At 42.9% G+C, this 25,076-nt stretch overlaps 1 protein-coding gene across 1 annotated transcript; it reads left to right on the forward strand.

Annotated features, from left to right (window-relative positions):
- Nucleotides 1–20,878: 20,878 nt before the first annotated feature.
- Nucleotides 20,879–24,218, forward strand: Nefl (neurofilament light). Its single transcript, XM_027390259.2, has 4 exons — nt 20,879–21,925; nt 22,786–22,910; nt 23,313–23,632; nt 24,079–24,218. The coding sequence occupies exons 1-4, from the start codon at nt 20,879–20,881 to the stop codon at nt 24,216–24,218; spliced, it is 1,632 nt and encodes a 543-aa protein (XP_027246060.1).
- Nucleotides 24,219–25,076: the final 858 nt, after the last annotated feature.

Below are 25,076 nucleotides of genomic sequence, written 5' to 3' on the forward strand. Positions count from 1 at the left end.
CGGAGAGCCAACTACAGGGAGAGTTCCCTCAGTGGATAAGGAAAGGAGAGGACCTTGGAACTGTGTCCTGAATGAAGGAGGAAGGAATTCTTAGAGAACAGGAGAAAGAACCAAAAGTTACAGAACTGAGAGATTAGGGCACATGGTGGGGGCGGGGCAGAAGCTGGGCCACTGTTGAGTGTGGTTAAAGCCAAGGCAGATCAAAGTGTTTCATTAAAGATGCTACCCATCACAGGCCTGTCAGTGGTGGCTCATGCCTTTAATACTAACAAAGGAAGGTGGATCTCTGTGAGTTCGAGGCCAGCCTGGTCTACAAAGCTACACAGAGAAATCCTGTCTAGAAAAACCAAAAAATAAAAAGGCTGAACACGGATGTCTTCCTGACACCTTTGAGGTTCTCTAACCTCAAGTTCTCAATCCCATGAATTCCTCTAACTCACAGATTGCATTATCTTCAGACTTAATACAATTGCATGCCATAAATCCCCTGTAAATGAACTTCCTGAAGTGTGATGGGGGATACTTCATTAATTTGCACGTTTATTAGGCATCCAGGTAGATTCTCATGGGTGCTCAGTGAAGGTTGATCGTCACAGTGGCGGCTGTCCCTGATGGGTCCCTTACAATGTGCTACATATTGTACCGTTGATGCAGGCATTATGGTCCACCCCACTTACAGACCTGGAGACGGAGGCTTGCAGTAGCTAAGGTGTCCTAACCCGGTGCAAGGCATGCAAGGTGAAGTGGGGGAGGCAGACACTGAGTCTGGCCAGCTGCCTGCAAAGCTCTTCAGACCTCTCCTCTTCATGCTACAGACCCTGCTGTGAATCGCTCTAGACAGGGTGTGGGGGTGAGAGATGGGGGTGGGGGTTGGCAGGTGTCTGCCTTTCTGCTTCTCTCAGCTTGGCAGAGGAGAGGAAAAGTGCATTAAATAGAGAAGTCTGTCAAAATTCTGTTTCTAAGATAATGCTTCAGTGGTCTGATATTTTGTTTTATGCCTACATCTGCAATTTTGGGAACACCAATTCATCTTTCACACCACAATTAGTCCAGTGACAGCTTTCACAGTTTATGGCTCTAAATGGGAGAAATACACCAAGATTCTTGTTAATTATCTTTCCTCGGGGATCACGGGATCTAGTGAAGTATACTGGATTACCTAACTATCTGATAAACTATTTTTATTTATTTTTCTTAAGAAATGGGAATTCTTTACACAGAACATAGGAAAAAAGTCAATGCTCACAGCACTGAAGATTACAATCAATAAATTACTGCATATTTCCAAATCTCTGAAGACAGGATTTTTTATTTAAATTAGAAGCAATATTATTTTACATATCAATCCCAGTTCCCTCTCCCTCCCATCCTCCCATGCCCCTCATGGACACCCATCCCATCCCTCTTCTGCTCCATAGAGAGGATGAGGCCTTCCATGGGGATCATTAAAGTCTGTCATATCATTTGGAGCAGGGCATAGGCCCTCCCCTGTGTGTCTAGGTTGAGAGAGCATACCTGTATGGGAATGGGCTCCCAATGTCCATTCGTGCACTAGGGATAAATACTGATCCACTACCAGAGGCCCCATAGACTGCCCAAGTCTCCTAACTGACACATTCAGGGGGACCTGGTTCTGGAAGACAGGATTTTTAACTCAAAAGAAATGATGAATGTCTAAAGAGATAGCACTTCCAGATATTCTAGTTAAACCATTATTGCACATTGAAATGTCACATCTCAGCCGGTAAACATGTCTCAACTAAGATACAAAAAGCTACATTTCAAAAAGCTACAGTTAACATAGATTCAGCATGCATTTCATAACAGAAGATTTTGAATGTTCCTAACACAAAGGATGGTAAATATGCACATATCACTTCAAACTCCAGAAATACATATCATTATTTAGTGTGTCAATTAACAATAGTGCCTGAGGAGGACGATGGGAAGGTTTTCACAGGCAGGTGTCTGTTGAATCTGCCTTCCCAGCTTTAGGCATTTTCCAGGACTCTAAAAACACCTCTTTTCTCCAGACTCACCCAGCTTCCACCTCCAGGCCTTTAGGTGTGTAACCTCATTGATTTTAAATACCTTTCCACATTGACCTGACCACTGGGTGTGCTGGACTAAAGCTCTGCTTCTCCAGGCTCCTGGAGACAGGCAGAGCTACGGCAGTGGGCTGGAGAAGCCTCGTTGACTTCGGTGTCATACACCTCACTGGGAGTTCTGCTTCTGTGACCTCAGTATGCACCTTAACTTCAATGAGGCTATGAGAAGAGACCTTATGTGTAAGATGACTGTAGGAATTAAATGATTCAGGGGCAAATTTACCACAGCAGGGAAGTGGGCACTTGGTGGATATAGGCTGCTGTGACCATGACTCTAGACGTGTTCCCTGTCCCTCTTTTGTCTAGCCTTGCTGGTTTACAGTCCTAGTGTTCATGCTGCCACAGCACCTGCCACAGGAAAGGATGGCATCCATTTGCATTTCTCTTTATTTGCATTGTGAATCCTTCAAGGACAAGGGTTGTGAATTCAAATTCTTCACTTCAAACAACTGGTGCAGTCCCTGATACACAGTAGGCATTTAATAAAGAAACAAAGGAAGAAAACAAGCTATAAAGTGCCTGTGTTCCTTTGCCCATTTCCTGTGATATAACGCCATCTCAGTTGAAATCATATGACAAAGGTCTGGCAGTCTGGGCTTCATTGAAGATGCCTTAATCTGCAAGACACTTCTTAAAGAAAGCCAAGGAGAATGCAGCCCAAGAGAAAGGGTTCAAAGGAATCTGCTGAGCCTTGGGCCAGAGTACTTAATGTCCCAAACATCGGTCCTTATGATAGGGTAGGTCAAAGTAATTAGGGCAGCCTAGTGCTAGGTTCTTCGTGGAAGATCACCCCATGGTAGCCCTTATTATGAAGCTGAAACTGAATCCTCCAGTACATTACAGATGGCAAAAGTTCCAGAATGCATCACGATCATTCTCGTGGAACACTGTCCCCTGAGCATAGCATGGCCATTGCTTTTTCAAGTTCCCTGCACTCGTGACTATCTCCATGAGAACTGTACAAGATAGGACACATTACATTATTGTTCTGTAATGGCGGTATCTCATGAGGCCCCATCTTCCTGAGGATTTATAGGCATGTCTGAGAGGGAGGAAGGCATTTTCTTCCATGGTATACCCACCCAATAGCTGCCTATTTGCCAGTAAATAACCCTAATTAAGCTCATTGATTCACCAAGCTAGACTTGAGTGGAATAATTTTTGTTTCTTTAGTTTGTTGTTGTTGTCCTATCTGGGGTGAATAGCTGTTTGTTGTGGTGGTGGTTTGAAAGAAAATGAGCCCCCATAGGTCCATAAGGAGTGCTACTATTAGGAGGTGTGTCCTTGTTGGAGTAGGTGTGGCTTTGTTGGAGAATGTGTGTCACTAGCAGGTGGGCTTTGAGGTCTCAAAGCTTAAGCCAGTTCACTTCCTGTTGCCTGCCAATCCAGATGTAGAAAGCTCAGCTCCTGTAACATCATGTCTGCCTGCAAGCTGCCATGCTTTCTGCCATGATGACAATGAACTAAAACTTTGAAACTGTAAGCCAGCCCCAATTAAATGTTTCCCTTTATAAGAGTTGCTGTTGTCATGGTGACCCTAACTACCACAGTTGTTTCCCCGAGAAGTGCACACAACAATCTCCCAGCAGCCAGTCTAATAGAGCGAGATAAACCTGTGAGTGGTTATGAGTCTCGTCCCTCAAATCTGTATCATAGACACTTTTCTGTGAAGACAGAAAGGGGGACAGGCTTTCTCTTGCTCTCTCCTTTCTCATCTCTCATCTGGGGTCATTCTAAGAAGAGATGTGGCCACCTGCACCATGACTTCATCTTCTCCTTCCAACAGCTTAAGGCAGGCTAGTCACAGACAGCTTCCTCTATGCATCTCCGGTTCAGCTCTTTGTCCTCTGACAACTCTACAGATTTATTATGGAATAGAACCACTAGGGCAGATCAAAGAAAAAGAAAAGCCAAGGAGATGTGATATTATTAAGACATCTCTTACTTTCTAAGAGATTGGAACTTTTGCTGACCCTCACAGCCAGGGTTAGTGATATGCCTTGGGTCACTTAAGAATTGCGATTACTATCCGACTAAGTACTCAGCCCATTTGTTTACTCTGTCTTTAAGAGAACAATGTGATACTCAACCTTACTTGCCTTGGATTTCCCTACCACCCAATCGAATGCATAGTTGCAATCTTAAATTATGTACTCCTCCATGCCCCTGCCCCAGAGCAATGCATGTGTGTTCTGAGTTATCTTTAGAAGCAGTAAGCCAGCTGAATGCAGTCTCTTATAAATTACTATCCATCATAAATATTGAACAAAATGTATAGACATTGCTCGATAAACAATGATGTTTATAGTACTGTGTTCTCTGTGTCTAAGTCTCTATTCATGGCATGAGAAAGGGGGTTTAGAGGTTGGCTTATAGGTGGCTCAGAAGGAGAAGAAAGATCCCGAAATTCCAGAGGAGAGGAGGAGAGGTAAGGTAAGAAGAGATCGCTGGTGTCAGAGGCTCAAGCCTCCACTGCTCCCCACTGAACAATTTTATTCATTAAAATAAAACTGATCCTTGAGATGAAAATGATAAAGCGAACATCTCACAGGGGCTCCAGGTGAATTTTGTAACTTCCAGAGAAAATGTTTATTTGCTAAGGCAGTATGGCCTTGAAATTAACATAAAAGTTAACTAACTCACCATTAGAAGCTTATTTTTTTACATTATAATTAATTTGAAGCATCATGAATTTTGCTCCATAGTAGCAGAGCCAGAAAAGAAAAAATTCAAGCTATATCTTTTACATTGATATGAAATCCCTCTAAAATACAGTAATTGCCATCCTGGTGAGCCTTCAGAGGGAAGCTGCATGACCATTTCCTTTATTATGTAAACCGAACACCTAGATTTTTATAAAATGGCAGTTTTTTTGGGGGTCCTCTTCCAGGAACTCTGGTTTTTGAGAGACTGTAGGTGTCTCTGGAAGTCTTCCAAAAGTTCCATAAAATCAAGCGGCTAAATTCATCCTGCACTGTACAACTTTCACCACTAGATGGTGGTCTTGCGGCTTCCTATCTTCGAAACAAATTAGGCTTCCAGATTATCAGTGTGAAACATGCTATTAGATAAAGCGTAAAAACAAAAACAAACAAACAAACAAAAAACCCCAAAAACAAAAAAAAATCATTAAAAAATATCCAGCTAATTATTTGGCTGTTTTTTAAAAAAACATTATATATTTTTCTTTCCTTGTTTATGTAGGATGCGCATACCACAGTGCAAATGTGATCAGGGTCAATTTGTGAGAGTCTGTCGGTTCTCTCCTTCCATCATGTGGGTCTTGGAGAATCTAACTCAGGTCTACAGGCTTGGTAGAAGGTGCTTCTACAGCCTGCACCACTGCACAGCTCTTGACTAGTTCTTAATAAGTGTCATGTGATATAAACAGAGAAGTCTACACAAATCAGTCCTGTGTACTGGATGCAACGTTTGCTGTACTTTGGAGAAGCATAATAATTTGAGGCCAGCCTAGGCAGCATAGCAAGATCTTGCCTCAAAAATAAACATAATGAGTAGATCAGTACTTGTCCCTAGCATAGGTGTGGACTTTCGGAGCCCATTCCACATAGAGGAATACTCCCTGAGCCAAGGCACACTGGGATGGGCCTAGGCCCTATCCCAAAGGATCTGATAGACTCTGATGACCCCCTATGGAAGGCCTTGCCCTCCCTGGGGAGCAGAAAGGATATGTGATAGTTAGGGTAGGGAGGGGGTAGGGAAGGAGGGGAGGGAGAGGGAACTGGGATTGACATGCAAAACAATGTTGTTTCTAATTCAAATAAAAACATCTGCATAATGAAATACAACAAATAAACTACATCACCATAACCCAATAGCTCCAAGCCAAACCATTCCAGGTCCTAAACCACTCAGGTCCATGCTCAGAGCCTGGACCACTGTGAAGAAGGGTTTGATAGAATCTAGACCTCAGATGCTAACATCCAATGTCTCATAAGTTTGCCTAGAAGCTTAGCTTTTCAAATTCATCAGCATGGAGCTTGCAATTAGCTAATTTGTGTTTACTTGAAATAAGTTGTTCTCAGTTCACTAAGGGACCTGCTTTCTGATGTCTTTTTTTCTACCCCATTTCCACAACAAAGTAAAAAAAAAAAATGTCAACTGTAAAATGAATCTGTCCCTTTGATTTGTGGGTGGCCCATTGTTTGATCCAGCAGGACAATCTCTTATCATTTATAACCACCTAGCTCCAGAAAGATTTATCAAACTGACAGGAAGGTTGGGGAGAGGTGAGCAGTCCATTTGGGATAAACAGAGCGCCAGTGAATTTTACGTTCAGATTCCATTTCTGAAGCTGACAGGTTGAAAAGTAGTATTGATTCCTTGTTGCTAAAACAGACCCAGAATGATGCATAATGCATAAAGAAAAAATCATAAAAGAATCAAAACATAAAGTCGTTTCCATTTAATAATCTAGGACTTAAGATTAAGACCTTGAAAACAAACCAGCAGTGAAAATGCCAAACACCTCCTGGCATCGCTTTCCCGGCAACGAGATGGTTTGCACGCATTGCCTTCCTTCAGCTTCGCAGCATGCGAGCTGGGCAGCTTTGATTCTGCTTACAGATTAGAAAAGGAAAATCATTTGTTCAGACCTCCCAGTTAATTATGGAATATAGAGGTGTTTAAACGCCTGGTCCTTTTTGCCTCCTGCAACTTGTACTGAGGAAATAATGTACATGGGAACAGTAATCCACTGCTTGAGTGACAGGTGGATGGAGGGCACTGAAGGTTAAAATAAAAAAAAAATCACAGGGAAAGCAAAGTACATGGAAGGGCTTTTAAAAATGATAGGAGTAAGCCATCTGTGCATGTGCACACCTTTGATTCCAGCCTGATGTGCACGGCAAGTTTCCAGGAGAGCAAGAGGTATACAGTGGGACCATGTCAGGGACATTGAATTAAATTCTAAAATGTTCTACTAATGTTTGATGTTGTGTAACTATTTCCTTAAAACTAATGACTTCCGGGGTCTTGGAGAGATGGCTCAGTGGTAAAGAGCATTGACTGCTCTTCCAGAGGACTGGCGTTCAGTTCCCAGCAGCCATAAGGTAACTCACACTTGCATTGTGGCATGCTCATCCTACATAAACTCCAGTTCCAAAAGACCCAACACCCATAGCAAAACACCAATGCACATAAAAGCAAAACAAAACAAAATAAGAGATTCATTAAAAAAAAACAAAACTAATGACTTTCTCAGGGGAGATTCTTTAAGACTTGGGGAATGAATAAATCTAATGAGGCTCAAGATGTAAATAAAACTCACATGTGTCAGAAAGCTGAATACTACATGATCTTCAAGCCCCTCCCTGGGGCTACACAAGCAGTGACAATGGCTGGGTAGAGGACTCTGATTCTCAGTCAGGTTGTGCTACCTGCAAGTCATCTGGGAAACTCTCCAGAGATGCAGCTTTCATGAGTTGTCACCCATGCTGGGTGACTCTGTGAAGTGATACAGCTATCTTTGAGTCACCTATGCTCCAGTTTTGTAAGACGAAAGCTTGCAGAGTTTTCCTGTATAACTATGTGGACATACTTAACATGGAACTGTATACTTAAAAATGGTTGGGATAGGGAACTGGAGAGATGGCTCAATGGATGAGCAATGGATGCTTTTGCAAAGGACCAGGGTTCAGTGTCTAGCACCACATAACAGCTTACAACCTGTAACTCTAGTTCCAAGGGATCTGATGCCATCTCTGGCCTCTGTAGGTACTGCATGCATAAAGGGGGGACATACATATAAGTAAAGCATCTATACAATATAAAATTCATACAATATAAAAATCCAAACCTGGATGATTTTAGAAACAAATTTATTAAAACACTAGAAACAAATAGCCCAGTGGTCTATGAATCCTTTAGAAATTAATACATGACAGGATTCTGCTGGGATCGGTTAATGAGGGCAGTACAACCTGTTCCCATGATCAGGCAAGGAAGGGCTTTAGGAGATAGCAGAGGTTAACCTCTTTGTATGACTATAAATGCAAAACTTCAAACAGATATAGACAAAGTTCATGGAGGAAAATTAAATGTAGATGGAAACAAGTGTTGCATTCTTTTAGCTGCATTTGTTTAACTCTATGAAGCTGTGTTACTTTGCCTGTCTAAAACACCTGATTGGTCTAATAAAAAGCTGAATGGCCAATAGTAAGGCAGGAGAAAGGATAGACAGGGCTGGCAGGCAGAGAGAATAAATACAAGGAGAAATCTGGGAGGAGGGATTGAGGAGCAAGAAAAGGAGGCGAGGAGGACTCCAGGGGCCAGCCACCCGGCTACACAGCAAGCCATGGAATAAGAAGTAAAGAAAGGTCCATAAAATAAAGAAAGATAAAAGCCCAGAGGCTAAAGATAGATGGGATAATTTAAGTTAAGAAAAGCTGGCAAGAAACAAGACAAGCTAAGGCTAGGCATTCATAAAAGAGAATAAGCCTTTGAGTGTGATTTATTTAAGAGCTGGGTGGAGGGACCGCAAAGAGCAAAGAGTAAAGAATGAAAAACAGCAAACTACATAAGAGTGCATCAGAAGATAATGTTCTCAGCCTGACAAAAGCTGATTCCCCCAATCATTCCTATAAGAAAAATGCATCTTATTAAAAAAAAAACTTAAAAACATTTCTTTTAAGTTGGGGAAGAAATAGAAAAGGCATGATGTCAGAATTTAGAATTGGGAGTAAAATGAGATAAGGAGTTATCAGGCTTTAAGACTTTAAGGACTTGAAAGGATGCAACATAATCTTGTTATTTATTATTCACAAACCTATATTGTGTATCTAATTTACCTACAGATACGAGTTTCAATAACATACAAGGAAAGGAGTAACATGGAGTCAGTCTATGGCTTGCCTCTGGAACAGAGAGGCAGAAGGGGATGGAGGAAAGTCATGCAGAGGTCTTTCATTATGCCCACAAAACTAAACTAAACCTTACAGAGCATTAAGGCTAGACACCCAAGCAAAAGCTCTGTGGTGTTTTTTTTTTTTTTTCCTTTTCTACAAACTTCAACTAGAAAAATCTTGGCAGTGAACTCCATCCATGTGTGCCTAGAAGCTTCTCAGTAAAGATTGTTGTTCATTTTTATTTTATGTCTCTACTTGGGATTTTTGAGACAGGGTCTTGCTTTGTAGTCATGGCTGGTTTTAACTTGTGTGATCTTCCTGCCTCAGATTCCTGAATGCTAGAGTCACAAGCATGAGCCATCACTTCTGGCTGTCACTCTTTTTTTTTTTTTTATTATGTTTTTGAGTCGGGGTTCTCTGTGTAGCTTTTTGGACCAGGCTGGCCTTGAACACACAGAGATCTGCCTGCCTCTGCCTCCTGAGTGCTGGGATTAAAGGTGTGCACCTCTGCTGCCCAGCCTACTGTCACTCATTTTTAAAAGGATTGTTATCTTTGTCTCATCTTAAGTGAAACAGTCCGGTGAAAATGTATGATGTTCAGATGCAGACACAAGATAACGGTGGATGGCTTGAGCGGTTTTGGGGGACCAGGATCTGTCACTAGTACATGAACTGGCTTTCTGGAGCCTATTTCCTAAGGAGAGATAGATACCTTGCTCAATCTAGACATGGAGGGGAGGGCCTTGGTCCTGCCTCAAGGTGGTGATAGAACTCCCCATGGGATGTCTGACACTCTCTGAGGAGCAGATGAGGGATGGGGTGGGAAAAAAGTGGGGGCAGCAGGAGGAGGGGAGGGAGGGTGAGCTGGGATTAGTATGTAATAAACAAACAAAAGATGAAGACGGAAAACCTCTAGAGAAAAATATACATGAGGATTATACATATATGTATATATGTTTACTTGTATATGTGTGTGCATATACACATTTATGCATATATAGATGCATATTTTTGCATGTGAATATATAAAATAAATGTTTCTAAGTGCTTCATGCTTATGACCTCTGATTATCATCTCATCCTAGCCCAGCTCTCAGACTTATGAAAAATGTGAGTGGATTACAGCACTTTATAAACAAGTTGGTTTTCAGTATTTGAGAAATAAAAAATAAAATAATATGGCTATCTGGTTTAACATGGAATATTTATCTTATGTATTGAGCCACTATAAAGATGAAAATTAAGAAGTGAAAAAATGTGCACTTTCACAAGTGTTCACATGGCAGGAGTGAGAACATACAAGTTTGATACATTCATGAAACCTAGTAAGAGAAAGGCAACCAAAAGCATTTGGTGACAAACAGGTCATCAAAACATGGTGACTAGCCACAAAATGAACACACCAAGACTTACAATAATTTATAAACTGTTGGCCAGCAACTGGGCTTCTTATTGGCTAGCTCTGTCTTACTTATTAACCCATTCCTATTAATCTAAGTATTTTCACGTGGTCTTATCTTAGCAGAGAAGGGTACGACCTGTTACTCCTTCCTCAGGTACATGGCATCTCTGGTGGCCTCTCTCTGCCTCTCTCTCCAACATTGTCTCCTAGCCTTGCTTCTCTTCTTGCCTCTAGTGGCCAGTGTTTAATTTATCAACCAATAAGAGAAACATATATACAGAAGAACATCCCCCATCAAACATGCCTGTAAGACTAGTCCTGATGCAGCAGGGTGCTGAGTTTAAGACCACCCTAGGATCATCGGGTGATTTCATCTCAAACATAATTAACTAAAAATGAGATTATAACTGGCTACTCGGTGCTTGGAGATCCCCTGGCATGCTCTGTGCCTATGAACCAGGGGAAATTATTCTAGACTCCCTAGGAATGGTCCAGTTTGGGGACAATCACACTTAGTTGTTGGCAGAGCTAGATCTAGGGTCAGTGCCTGAGCCCCTATCCGTTATCATTTCAATTGTATACAATTGCTTCCCCAAACTTAGAAATAGATAGGGGGTGGGAGGACAGTGGTCAAAATGTGATTCATACACAGAAGGCAGTCACAATAAAACTCATCATTTTGAATAATAAAGACACACACCAAAAAACAAAGAAGTATCCAGACTTTAAAAACAATCTGCATAGAAACAGCAAATCTACAAAATACAGTTGCTAGGCGAACATGACAATGCATTTAGGCGACTTAGGTGATTTTCCAGTCACTGTGCAGGATGCGTTTCCATGGTAACAATTACAGATTATTCTCCTGTCCTCTCTATAAACCTCAGACTTCAGGGTCTATGAGTCCCTAGCAATCCACTTCAGACCATTCGTTTCTATTTTTCAAAGGGAAATCAATCCATAAATCTCAGGAAGATATAATGAAAAAGAGAGATGAAGGATGAGGGATTCTTCAATTTCTCACACTGGGCTTTGGTCCTAGATGAGACATGCAGATAGATGGCAACCTGCTTTAATATGTAATCCTGAAGCCATAGTGAAAAAGAATATGCTTCTCTCCCCTTATTTATAAACAATTCATGAAAAGAAAAAAAAAATAAATGGGAGCACGGATTCATTGTCCTGTGGGAGGAAACAATCTGACTGATAAAATACGGGCAGTCATCCAGCTGTTTACGACTCAGCCCCTTGGGCAGGAAGGACAAATTTATGCAAATAAGCAAATGTGTATGTCTCACAACGACTTCAATTAGTAATTCCTTCCTCAATACCTCATTCTGCAAGTTCCTGCTCAGAGCGGTCGGGACTCGCATTTAAATCAAGCACAAGCATGCCTTATCCTCCGAATAATGCTGGACTTCCAAACCTTCATCACTGTTCATTGGGCCTCATCTGTTTAGTATTTCCTACTCTTTTGTTACTTCTGAATCAGACTATCGGGTTGTCTGAGCATCAGAGAGGCCAATCTCAGTCAAGGCCAGCTCAGAGGTGCAGTGATTCTTTCTGAAACATCCTTGCCTCCTCCTTGGAGCAGCCCTTCTGGTTTGAAATGGAGCCAAGCCACCACTTTCTATAGCTGCCATCATTCTGTGTTTCACAGCATACGGCCATGCCCTTACTTAAGTAATCTTTCTAAATTTCACTTTGGAAACTGATTTGAAAGTCAATTTTAATTTGGATGACTTCTAAAGTAAATCTTAATCATAGTAATGGGCAGAACATCTTTTTGTTTTGTTTTTGGCAGGAGGTAAAAGGGGCCACTTTGCAAATTGAAATATCTAAGGCCATTCAAAAGAGCATCCATTATGATAACATGATTTGGTTGGTGCACTTATTAAATTTGTAGGATAAAGTGAAACTGAAAGATTCAGGGGATTTTTTTAGTGTGCTTTTTTCTTTTTCTGGATAATGTAATAAAAAAGAGAATTCTGGCTAGCAAAAAAGCATCCAACCAGTATCTGAAGAGAGATCTCCGAATACAATATTATTCTTATAATTATTTCAGTGATGGTTATCTATGTTAGGAAGCTTCCAGTAGAGTGATATATGTATTTGTAAAAGGTTTAAAAATTCTTGACTGAATATTTCAGCTTTGAAAACCTGAATATATGTTTAAACTTTATAGGAAAAAAAGAGATCTTATTGGTGTAACAATTCCCCAGAACATTCTTGTACTTTGGTCATAAAGGAAGTGTGAGAATTCAGAAAGATCATGACTTAGCTGTGTGACCTTGATCAATACTCCTAAACTCTCCGAGCTTCATTGTGTTAATTGTAGAATAAAAAAAATTCTCACAAATGTGAAGATTTAGTGCCCTAGAGTCTCCACGTTCCTTAGACATAGTGTTTAAACTCTTGTCTGCTTGCCAGCCACTGCACCTCAAAGGTGAGCATGATTCAGCTGTTCAAGTCATTGCGATTTTGTGAGGATGAAATGAAACTGTCCAAGCGAATCACTTTGCACAGTGCTTGACCCAAAGACATCATTAACAAGCATGACTGATTAGACAAAAGTGTCCTAAAGCAAATCCTCCTTTCTCTTATCCTCTTGGGGTCTAGGGTTATGCTTTCATTTCCCATCAATCCTTCAGGGCTGAATTCTGGGCGTGGGGCTTATCTGCCAATTTGCTTCTTCTTTGTCAACTTCCTCTCCTTTTGTTTTTTATTGAGTTACTTCCACGAGTTCCTAGGAAATAAAACTGAACTTAAACTGGTAGTTGGGAAAGGTACTCCAAAATAAAGCTCTAAGGTGCTTTCCTGAATATCTGAACTCATCCTGAGCATCCCAAGATGAATTGGTTAAAATGAATTTAGATGTCATTCCAGACAGATGATACTGCAGACACTGAAGCCTTTGCTGGAATATAGTGAACTCCAGTCTGCAAGGAACGTTTTGTCTCCATCACGGCTAAGATTCTGTTTATTCTATGATTCTGTTTATTCAACCCTCACGGATCACCCAATGCTCACTGTTCAAATGCTTTCAGCATTCTCTTCCCTCTCCTTTCTCTCTGAAAATATTCTGCTTAATCATAGACACAGAGCAGAGGTATAACAGTTTATCCATACATCTCCCTTGACAATGGTCCTTTAACAGTGAGTCAAGCAAAGGGGATGGAGTTCTTATATTTGAGCAGTAACACATTAGACAGCATCACTAAGTAAGGGGCCACTAAGTTTTCCTGATCATTTTATTTTATTTTTTTGAGAAAGGCCTGTATGAAGCAGACTAGAGTATCTTGGAATTCTCCATGTAGCTCAGGCTAGCTTCAAACTCTAGATCCTCCAGCCTCAGCATCTCAGTCTCTCAGTTACAGGTATGCACCATTACATTTGGATGCTCTTTTTGCCTTTTCAGAATTGCACTGTGATGAGGCCTAACACACAAACCTATGAAACTACAAGATTTGGAGAAAGAACCAAAATGACCATCATGACGGGAAATCTGGATGATAGACCTAGCTTTGTGGCCAAAGCAGTCTGAGGTATGTCTCATTACTTCCTCAGCCCTCTCAGCATCCCCTGGGAACCAAACAGTGGAAGAATCATCTCATGCCTTATAGAAATGCTGCGGGGAGCCAGTACCATAACTCAGCAGCCGTATCTCCCTGAAATGTCTCTACAGTTGCCGATTAGACACAGAATGCTGTAGACTCACATGGAGAAGGAATTAAAATTTAGGAGGAAGAAAAAAGCATAAACCCAAAAGTTGTTTTTTGAGCATCAGTGTTCTTGTGTGTCTTTAGAAATGTCTGTGTCTGCTCCTCTTAGAAATAATGTCTGGTGGCTGCAGTATGGGGGACCAGTGAGAAGGGTTAATCCACAACTTGGAAGAGATAACAAAGCAGATAAAGGCTAAGTCCTGAGGAAATCCAAGAAGCAGATGGAAGACTTGCCTGAAATCATCTGAATTATGGATCCTTGTAGCTTCTAAAATAGTATACAAGGAAGGACTCTAAGAGTGTTAAGCCTGAAACAGTGTTATCCGGAAACAGACATCTATTATCCAGTTTAAACTGATGTTGGGAGGTTTTTGAATTATTTCATCAGGTTTGAAAGGACCAAAACTATTTATATTAGAGATCAGAGCTAAAGAAAATGAATCATAGTTACATCTTAGGATTTCTAAAAAGACACCTCAGTATAAATAGATTTTAATGCTTTTAAAGTCAATATTAACTTAACATGAGGCAGCAATGTAAGATTGAACTGAAATTTTTTTTTAATGCAACATGAAGCCTGGATAACTGAAATACAATACCGTGCCTCTCTAGAACAAGAAAACATCATCTACTTAGAGCTGTGTGAGGTTTAAATATGATGCCTGCAAGGCATGGGGAATGGGAATCAGCCACACAAACACCGGCTCCAGGTCACTGCCATGCTTTCCTTCCCCAAATCATACCAGTCACTGTTCATACCCATCTCTTCCTCATGACAATTCCTAGGATTTTGCTTTCTTAATTTTTATGTCATTCTTTGAAATTTCATGTGAATAAGATTTTCTCTGTTTATCTGTTCTTAAAGCAATGTCCCATATTTACATGTTTTATAATATATTCATTTTATAATTGTTAATATAAACATGCACATATTCATGGCTTTATTTATTTCTTCGAGCACAAGTAAATTCAGTAAAATGCATGGCTCCTAGTGTCTTGCTCCATCCTGACAGACACAAACCCCAAGTGCACAGTCCAAACTGCTCAGGAAATAATCACGTCACCATGAAGAAAGTCCCTTTGTCATCCTCCCCTTTGGTGAAGCAGCCATTGCTCTAATTTCTCCTAGCATGGATTGATTGGTCTGTTGTAGAATTTCATGGAAATGGAAGCATACAGCATGTAATCCTTTGTCAAAGATTTATTTCAGCAAGAACCTAGCTTTCTATTTTTGGTGTTCATTTGTGTCCTCAATAAAAGCTTCTTTTGATCATGTTCAGGTATTTCTCAAGCCCTTTGAAGACTGTGGCTGGGTTGTAACTTTCCACACCCCCAAGGCATTTGCATAGATTTTGGCACATTCTAAGTGTTTTGTTGACATTTTGTGACTCAATGGGTGAACAAACTTACGAGTTATTTAATCAGTTGATAAGCATTTAGACACAACTTTTCTAAAGCAAACGGTGCCTTAATGTTCAACTTACCAAATAACCTGACAGACACATGGTTTCAAAAGCCGGCCTGCCATGTCTTCAGAGCTGGGGGATCCGCCCCTTTGCGACTCCACAGCATCTGCTGCCTTCTTGCAGCAAGGAGAGCTGGTGAGGGAGTGAACTGCTGCCCTGGCTGGGCTCCAGCGTGCTTGTGAGGTTGCCAGCCTCAGGCTCTGTCTCTGGCAGGTGGAAATGCTTATCCTCCGTCTTTGAAAACCTTATGTCTCACATTCCTCTGATTGATTTATTAAACCACAGTAGAGGTCAGCAAAGAAACCCAGGTGCGGGCGTGGATAGTTCTGCAGCCAGTTATGCCCTAGATTGCAGAAGCAGCATGTATTTCTCTGCAGTCAGGAAAGTGCAACTGAACAAACAGGGTTAGTCCTGTCAGGTTGCTTGAAACGCTGTCCCCCCTCTGACTCTGACTGGTGACTATGATGGAGGGTGAGGCACTGTGGATCAAGGCCTCCGGGGAGAAAAGACATTACCTTGGCTACTTCTGTGGGTGGAACAAGCCTTTAAGGGTCTGGCCCCATCACCATCATTTCTGCTCAGACAGCACTAAGTCCCTGTCACTTGCAGTGGTGAGCGTGCTCTGAATAGAAATGAGTTTCTCATCTTTAATGCATTCATTTGACATCCGCCCTTCTGCTGCAATCTAAAATCTATACAGCGGCACAGCACAGTTTTTGTGATGCATCACTTACAGAATGGGGGGCTTCCAATTAGATATCCTTTCCATTCAACAGCATGTGTTCTTTTAAGCATTGGTAGGAGGGAGACCCAACCATGAGTTTAATGTTGTTAGATGAATATGGCTCCAGTAACACAAAGAAATTAACTGGCTTCAAGATACATAAGGAAAGATAACTGTGGCTTCAAAAAAGTGTACCTTCCAGTTAACTTTTTGCCCATATTTCTTTTGAAAAAGATTAAAATGTATGGCAAGTTTGACACACTTCAATCATGGGCTGCTGAGTGCCAGCACTTTTATTTATTGCAGTGATTTTAAAGGTAATGTTCAGGAAACCTGTTTATAAAGTGCAATCAAGGAAAGTGGGAGTCGGGGTGTGGTGACTGCAGATTTAGAGGGGCCAAGATGCATTTTGGCTTAAGAACTTCTGAAAAGATTATGTTACAAATGGGTAATGAGGCTGTATCTGTAAAATTACACCATGGAAAATGATAGTCATATTATTTTGTTACTGGTTATGTATTGTCTTTTACTAGGAATATCCATTTTATTTTATTTTGGGATGTTTAGGGAAACTTGTAACAATCACACAGTTCATTGTCTTTGCTAGCTGTCCAAAGAGAACATCCTCAACCACTGCTTCACAGTATAGATCACTTCCTGTTGGTGTTACCCAAATGGGAGGGGTTCACTACATGCGTGTTATATTCTGTGGCCTGCAGCATGTAATTATTGAACTTTGCAGAGGCAGAGAAGATGTGGACTCGGATGAGGAGAGATGTACTCAATCTTGAACTTGAGGTAGCTGTGTGATTTCAAATGACTGAATATCTTTGGCTTCAGCTGTTTGCTCTGAATAACCTTCGCATGGAGATTTTGTCCTTATTAAATAATAGATAGTAAGTGCCTGTTACTTGGTAAGCAGCCCTTCTGTGTTTATTACCTTCATCCTTCCTTGGATTGATGTATGGACTCTGGCACTAATGCCATTGATGTATCTGCTTGATGATGAGGGGGATGGAGACCCACCTGCTATTCTGATGTAGGATTATTTGACTGTATTACTGTTGGGAGGAGAATTCGGCTTTCAGGACCATGGACAGAAACCTTCCATGCTCTATTTAGCCTGTAAGAATTCCAGCCTGATGCTGCACTTTAAAAAATTAACGCCAATACCGAAGTTCCTGTGCCAAAAAGATTTCAGAATAAGCAACAGAAAAGCTGAAGTCACCAGGTGCCCACTTGATTTATTTTTAGTGGTCCTAAAACGGTTATATCCTAACTATGTAACCCTAATGCAAATATATCTTGCTTTTGACTAATGGACCTAGAAAAGTTGTTTGAAGAAATATAGAGGTGTTTGGAGATAAATAAAACAGTAAGAATTTTGCTAATGATTCTCACCAACTCGTATTTATTCCCAGTTTTCATTACTTATATCTACTAGATGGGGTCCCACTGGGAACTCCCAATTTCGTGTTTGTCCTATGCTTATGGGAAAATCAAAAGATAAAGATAAGACTCATAGGCCTTATGGAGATAAATAGAGAGAAGGTGATAGACATACACACAGAAAAACACACAGAGACACAGAGAGGGAGGAGGTGAACCAGCAACCTACTGCAGAAGTCACCAAGGCAGAGCACTTATGGACCTGGAAAAGGAAAGCCAAGCTGTTTCTCTTTAAAGTGTCTTACTCTACCTTGGCTCAGACACACCAAGCAATGTCACTTGGGCTCTTGGAGCAAATGCTGACAAGAGGATTGGAAAGGGAGGATGACTGAGCAGAATATTTAAAAAGAGTCTGGCACCTAGCAGAGGAGAGCACAAAGCAGAATAATGAAGGGTGGGGTGGGGGACTCAACGTGGATTCAGAACCTCTCCCTCTACTCCAAAGCAAGGCAAAAGGGAAGCAACTATAACCAGTGGTTATTGTTGGATGCTATGAAGAAAGAGTAGAAAGCCCCATTCATGAATGCTAACACTGCCCCTCTCTTCCATTTGTTCTTGGTCAGGATTAGCAAGAGAATCGGTCCTAGATGCTCAATCAGACTTGCAGATGCCAGTCTTGCCACCAAGCCCGAGTACCTGCCTCCCCTCTTCATTGCTCACTGAACCTCAGAAGGTGCCCCATAATTTATTTTGTCTGCAGCACCTCATGGTTCCTGCAGCACCAGCCGCACTGTTCCCTTCTGGGCAGTCTGCTCTGCAGTCAACGGTGTTAACAAGAAGTCCTGTCTCCCCATCCAAAGAAATCACACACACACACACACACACACACACACACACACACACACACACACACACTCATCTGTCTCCCCATCCAAAGAAATCACACACACACACACACACACACACACACACACACACACACACACTCATGCTTAAGATCTCTGAGAATGACCTGTAACTCCTGAAGAAAGGCACTGGAAGAATGGGAGTGAAAAATGCCCAACAGTGATGTGTGCAGACCTGCTACAAAAGATTATGAAATGATACAGGATACATGGAGCTAGCTTGAGGAAAAATCTGCAGTTTTTCATACACACACACACACACACACACACACATATATACATACATATATATATATATATATATATATATATGGGAATAATAGGAAGCAAGGAGAGCTATGACTTATTCAAGATCTCTCTCTCTCTCTCTCTCTCTCTCTCTCTCTCTCTCTCTGTGTGTGTGTGTGTGATGTGTGCGTTTCTCCCCTTTAAGTCCTCTTGATCACTGATGAATATGAAAAAGGATATGCAGGCTACAGAGAACTATCTGAATAGTACTTGACCCTATATGCTGGCTTCGTAAGTCGCAGGCAGCCTGGCGACTTTAGGCTTGAAAGCATAGAATGTATAATCGGGGTGGGCTTCTAATATGGCTTAGACTTAACAGATTTAAACTACCAGCAACCCCGTGGGAGTCCTCTGCTTCAGTCGGTTCCTCTTCCATTTAGGGGACGAGTTATCAGAATCACAGCAAGTGTAAGATGAGAAAAGAACTTGCAGAATAAACCTCACCTCACCCTCTTTTCGGTTTCCAGAAGCGACCGTGCACAGCTCCAAAAACTTCACTTCCCTATTTGAAAACCGTTATCCATACTCCCTTATTGGGCCATTTAAAGGAAACAGTACGCTAGTGGTATGTTGAACAAATTAAACAAAACGCCAAATGCTTACTTCAAAAGCGGTTTTAGTTACTTCCAACGAATCTGAATCTCTGCAGTATCTTTTCGAAACTGCAGGAACTCACAGCTTGAGTATGAAAGTGCTGCACTCATGTGCGTTTGGCTTGCCCACTCTGGTATCTGGGGTATCTGAGTGCTTCCCGAAGGAAGTCCATAGATTCCCTATTGCATCTGTTACCTATGAATTTCAGCCGGCTATTTATTTTCATTCCGCTTCCAGGCTGAATTCTTTTCCTAGGAGACCACACCCAGAGCTGGCAGCTGTTCGCAGCAGCGGTTTCTCCCCTCAAGCTTTAAGAAAAAAAAAAAAAAAACCTGCCACCTGCATGGCTTGTCGAAACCATCAGGTTGGGGTACCACACAGGTGTAAAAGAGGGGAAGAGGCTTTTGATGCGAAAGAAGCCGGAATAGATCAGTGTGCACACGGGCACCCTGAAGTTCTTGCGCTGCAGAGTGCGTCTTTGCCTTGCAAGTCTTTCTTTGCCTGATTTGTTTCAACCCCATCCCAAGCATTTCAGGCTTCATTCCCCACAAAGAAAGGAGAAATTTTATGAAAGGTGCCAGACAAATTAACTGCTTCCTGTAAAGGTTTTAAAATGTTAAAATGACCACCCGCTGTCCTGAGGTCTCAAGGGTGTTTGGTGGGGCATGTCCCCCATGTGTTGAGAAACGGAGTGATAAGGCAAAATAAATAAAAGGAGGCAGGAGAAAGGGAGGAGAATATAAGAAAATGTCAGAAAATAGCTACAAAGACATGCAAAACTTTCCTGCAGGAATGTCGCATGGACGCTACCCTCAGCTATTGTCAGTAACCTAACAGCCCCAGACTCAACACCCGGCTACGTAAACACAAAGCAGGATGCTTAAGAGGGTCCCTGGTGGAGAAAGGGCGAGCTAAGGGTGGGGTGGGGTCAGGGTGTCTTTGAGACATTGGATATTAAAAATTGATGTGTCAGTTTCGGGAGCGAGAGCCTTTTATCTGGAACATTTAAAGATCCGAGTGATTGAGGGCTTTAGGTATTAGTAGGCAGAGTGGGCTGGGGGAGTGGGAAAGGAAAAGGAATGAACAGGGAGGTTGTGGGGGTCTCATAGAAAGTGGAGGGTCTCAGAGCAAAGCTGCCAGGCGGAAGCCGCACTTCGCCAGCTGCCTGTCGCTCGCCCCCGCCCTCGCTTTTGCGCAGAATCCTCCCCTTGGCTGCTGCAGCGCACTGCCCCCACTGGCCTGCGCACCGCGATCGATCGCAGTCTGCGTCAGAGTCCTGGAGTATAAATAGAGGTGGCAGGACCGCGCCGAGCCGCACACAGCCATCCATCCTCCCATTTCCCTCTTCTTCCCCGTTTTTCTCTCTAGGTCCCCCATCTCCGCTCCTGGCCGGAGGGGCACACCGGCCGCCACCATGAGTTCGTTCGGCTACGACCCGTACTTTTCGACCTCCTACAAGCGGCGCTACGTGGAGACGCCCCGGGTGCACATCTCCAGCGTGCGCAGCGGCTACAGCACGGCGCGCTCCGCGTACTCCAGCTACTCCGCACCGGTCTCCTCCTCGCTGTCCGTGCGCCGCAGCTACTCGTCCAGCTCCGGCTCGTTGATGCCCAGCTTGGAGAACCTCGATCTGAGCCAGGTAGCCGCCATCAGCAACGACCTCAAGTCGATCCGCACGCAGGAGAAGGCACAGCTCCAGGACCTCAACGATCGTTTCGCCAGCTTCATCGAGCGCGTGCACGAGCTGGAGCAGCAGAACAAGGTCCTGGAAGCCGAGCTGTTGGTGCTGCGCCAGAAACACTCAGAGCCGTCCCGCTTCCGCGCCCTGTACGAGCAGGAGATCCGCGATCTGCGCCTGGCGGCGGAAGATGCCACCAACGAGAAGCAGGCGCTGCAGGGCGAGCGCGAGGGGCTGGAGGAAACTCTGCGCAACCTGCAGGCGCGCTACGAGGAGGAGGTGCTGAGCCGCGAAGACGCCGAGGGTCGGCTGATGGAAGCCCGCAAAGGCGCCGATGAGGCCGCGCTCGCCCGAGCCGAGCTGGAGAAGCGAATCGACAGCCTGATGGACGAGATCGCCTTCCTGAAGAAGGTGCACGAGGAGGAGATCGCCGAGCTGCAGGCTCAGATCCAGTATGCGCAGATCTCCGTGGAGATGGACGTGTCCTCCAAGCCCGACCTCTCCGCTGCCCTCAAGGACATCCGCGCTCAATATGAGAAGTTGGCTGCCAAGAACATGCAGAATGCCGAAGAGTGGTTCAAGAGCCGCTTCACGGTGCTGACCGAGAGTGCCGCCAAGAACACCGATGCTGTGCGCGCTGCCAAGGATGAGGTGTCCGAGAGCCGCCGCCTGCTCAAGGCTAAAACCCTGGAGATCGAAGCATGCCGGGGTATGAACGAAGCTCTGGAGAAGCAGCTGCAGGAGTTGGAGGACAAGCAGAACGCAGACATCAGCGCCATGCAGGTATGGCACGAGTTCAAGCACAGTGGGGGCGGGGAGGCTGCACAGTCCGGGTGCAGGGTGCACCCAGAGAGTGAACGCTAGGGGGTCCTCGAGCCTGGAGCTGCTATCAGAGGGTTTGGCTTCCGGGAGGTTGTGGAAAGGGTGGGGCACTTGGAGGGGGCGGGGCGCCACTGCGGCTTGCTGTGTTCTTAGGGATGGGTTGGGAGGAGGGGAGGAGGGAGTTGGAGTTGGGCGTGGCCACTAGTCTGATGCTTACTCTTTACTGACCACTCAACTCAAAGTTAACCTGGCACTTTGTGGATCTCCTGGTTAATAAATACAGTGGCTAGCTCTCACTAGTTCTGGATCACCCAGCTTTGGAATAGTTTTGTTTTTTAACAGGGACACTAGAATACAGTCAGAATATTTAAGCCAATTATCGCAACCTATTTATTTATTTATTTATTTATTTATTTATTAGTCCTCATCTTCAGGGGAGTAGAAACAGAGTTGTGGAAAGCATGTGACCTGGCTAAAAGACAGAAGTGTGACAAAGGGTTTCTTTCTTTCTTTCTTTCTTTCTTTTTTGTTTTCTTCCTTTTTTAAAAAATCAATTTGGTATTTTTTAGACATTTTCCCATAACCAATAAACTAAAGAAAATTTAAAAAGTTGTTTACATCAGTCCACCTTCCTCCCTCCCCTTCTCATGCATCACTAGACTGAACATTTTAGGCCATAAAACCATGCAGTTATTTTAAGGGAGATTTTATTGAAGGTGCACACTCTGGAGTTAACTGAAGCTAGTCCTTACACCAACATCACAGTAAAATAAAAGCAGTAGAGATTTGTGTTTTGAAAATCTAAAACAATCTTCCAACAGGACACTATCAACAAATTAGAGAATGAGTTGAGAAGCACGAAGAGTGAGATGGCAAGGTACCTGAAGGAGTACCAGGACCTACTCAACGTGAAGATGGCCTTGGACATTGAGATCGCAGCTTACAGGTAAAACTGGAATGGAGCAGGCAGTGGGCATGGCACCTCAGAAAAGATCAGATAACCAGAGTCTGGGCAGAGTTATGTTGAATCACAAGTGTTCTAGAGTAGCCCTACTTTGGAGTTCCTCCAAGAAGGTACAAACATATAATGAATTGACCCTGAAGCAATGTAAGCCCTCTTCTTAGCATTTACATCTTAAATCTAATAGGGCTCCATAGAAGATTTGGGGGGGGCATGGTCTCTTGTGAAATCTCTATTAAATCGTAATTATGCCTAACCCTGCTTATTGCTGTGTTTGCTTTTGAGGTTGGCAACAGGGGAAAGTGATGCATGGTGGGCTTAGAACAAGTCGTGAACACACATCCAGTGTGGTCTAACTGTACCCTTCACCTGCCCCTTCTCCCCTAGGAAACTCTTGGAAGGTGAAGAGACCAGGCTCAGTTTCACCAGCGTGGGCAGTATAACCAGTGGCTACTCCCAGAGCTCGCAGATCTTCGGCCGCTCTGCCTACAGTGGCTTGCAGAGCAGTTCCTACTTGATGTCTGCTCGCTCATTCCCAGCTTACTACACCAGCCACGTCCAGGAAGAGCAGACAGAGGTGGAGGAGACCATTGAGGCTGTCAAAGCTGAGGAGGCCAAGGATGAACCCCCTTCTGAGGGAGAAGCAGAAGAGGAGGAGAAGGAGAAGGAGGAGGGAGAGGAAGAGGAAGGCGCTGAGGAGGAAGAAGGTATACAAAGACAAAACCCTTTAGAATTCCTAGTGCATACTGGCTGTGGGTATTCATTGGGAGATGGATGAGCTATGGGGCTTTGCCTACTACCTAGGGAGTTCTTTGTGAGTTTTGCAACAATAAAAGATACACGTGTGATGAGGACACACACATTTAATAAGCATCTATGAAAAATTGCAGAAGGTTCATATTTTAACTCTTGGTGGTTTAGAGAGGAGATAAGCTCCCAGCACCTGGAAGTTATATCCCTTTATTTAAATACATGTCTCCTGCCAAATTGTTCACCACAAGCACTGTCTGTAACGTGTCCTTCGGGAGAGTGGGGCAAGAGGTTTATAGACACACTCTGACAGTAGTGTTTAGTAACTTATAGAGTATGTGCTGAAATGTTCTGCCTGGACTTAACCTAGATTCGGATCTTGTATTTTCTTCTTATGTTCAAGCTGCCAAGGATGAGTCCGAAGACACAAAAGAAGAAGAGGAAGGTGGCGAGGGTGAAGAGGAAGACACCAAAGAATCCGAAGAGGAAGAGAAGAAAGAGGAAAGTGCTGGGGAGGAGCAAGCAGCTAAGAAGAAAGATTAAGCCCCTGTTCCCAGCTTTCCAAGAAAAAAATCTCCCCAAATCAGGTCAACCTCATCACCAACCAACCAGTTGAGTTCCAGACCCTATACAAATTAAGAAGTCCATATATGTATAATTCTGAGATGACTTAGGTTGGGCATTCAATGTTGTGCTATGAATTTTCTCCGTATGCAGAGTATCTGTTTGCTTGCAGAGTGGCTTTCTGGCTTGCTGCCAGCCTGTGCATGGTCCATGCTTATGAGTTCAGGATCTATGGCAATATGAATCACACAGATGTTTACAATAATAAAAACCACACACACACACACCATGAATAAATGAATTCACTAATGTTCATGTGCAACTCCATGGGAAAATAGTCATTTGAAACTTCGGTGGTTAGAAATCAAAGACCTCGAGTTATGTGCAATAAATAGTAAATAAAGTTACACTGAATGATATATATTTTGCTGTGTTTTTTTTTTACTTAATTAAAATACCTTAAAGAAGGCACCAATATAAGCAAATGTGTTACTGATCCCCAATTTTTTATAATATACAAATTTTAATAAGTGCTGTTCGTATTTGGGCATTCTTAGGGATAGAGAAATAGGTCAAGACTAGAAAATACTCCCCTGCACACACTTTACTGATAATAATAATGAGAGCATTCATAAATAACAATGTAATTCACCTTGTAAAATGTACAATGTTGGCTGGAGGGGTGGCTTTCTAGAAGCCAATTTTGAAATTATAGTGGACTAGCATACAGTAGTACAATCTGGGTAGACTATGAATCCCACACAGTTGTCACTATGGTTACATTTTTAGTATATTCTTGAATATCATGGGTATAAATGAAAATCTAAGCCCATGATA

This window comes from Cricetulus griseus (assembly GCF_003668045.3).
Source record: "Cricetulus griseus strain 17A/GY chromosome 1 unlocalized genomic scaffold, alternate assembly CriGri-PICRH-1.0 chr1_1, whole genome shotgun sequence".
NCBI lineage: Eukaryota > Metazoa > Chordata > Mammalia > Rodentia > Cricetidae > Cricetulus > Cricetulus griseus.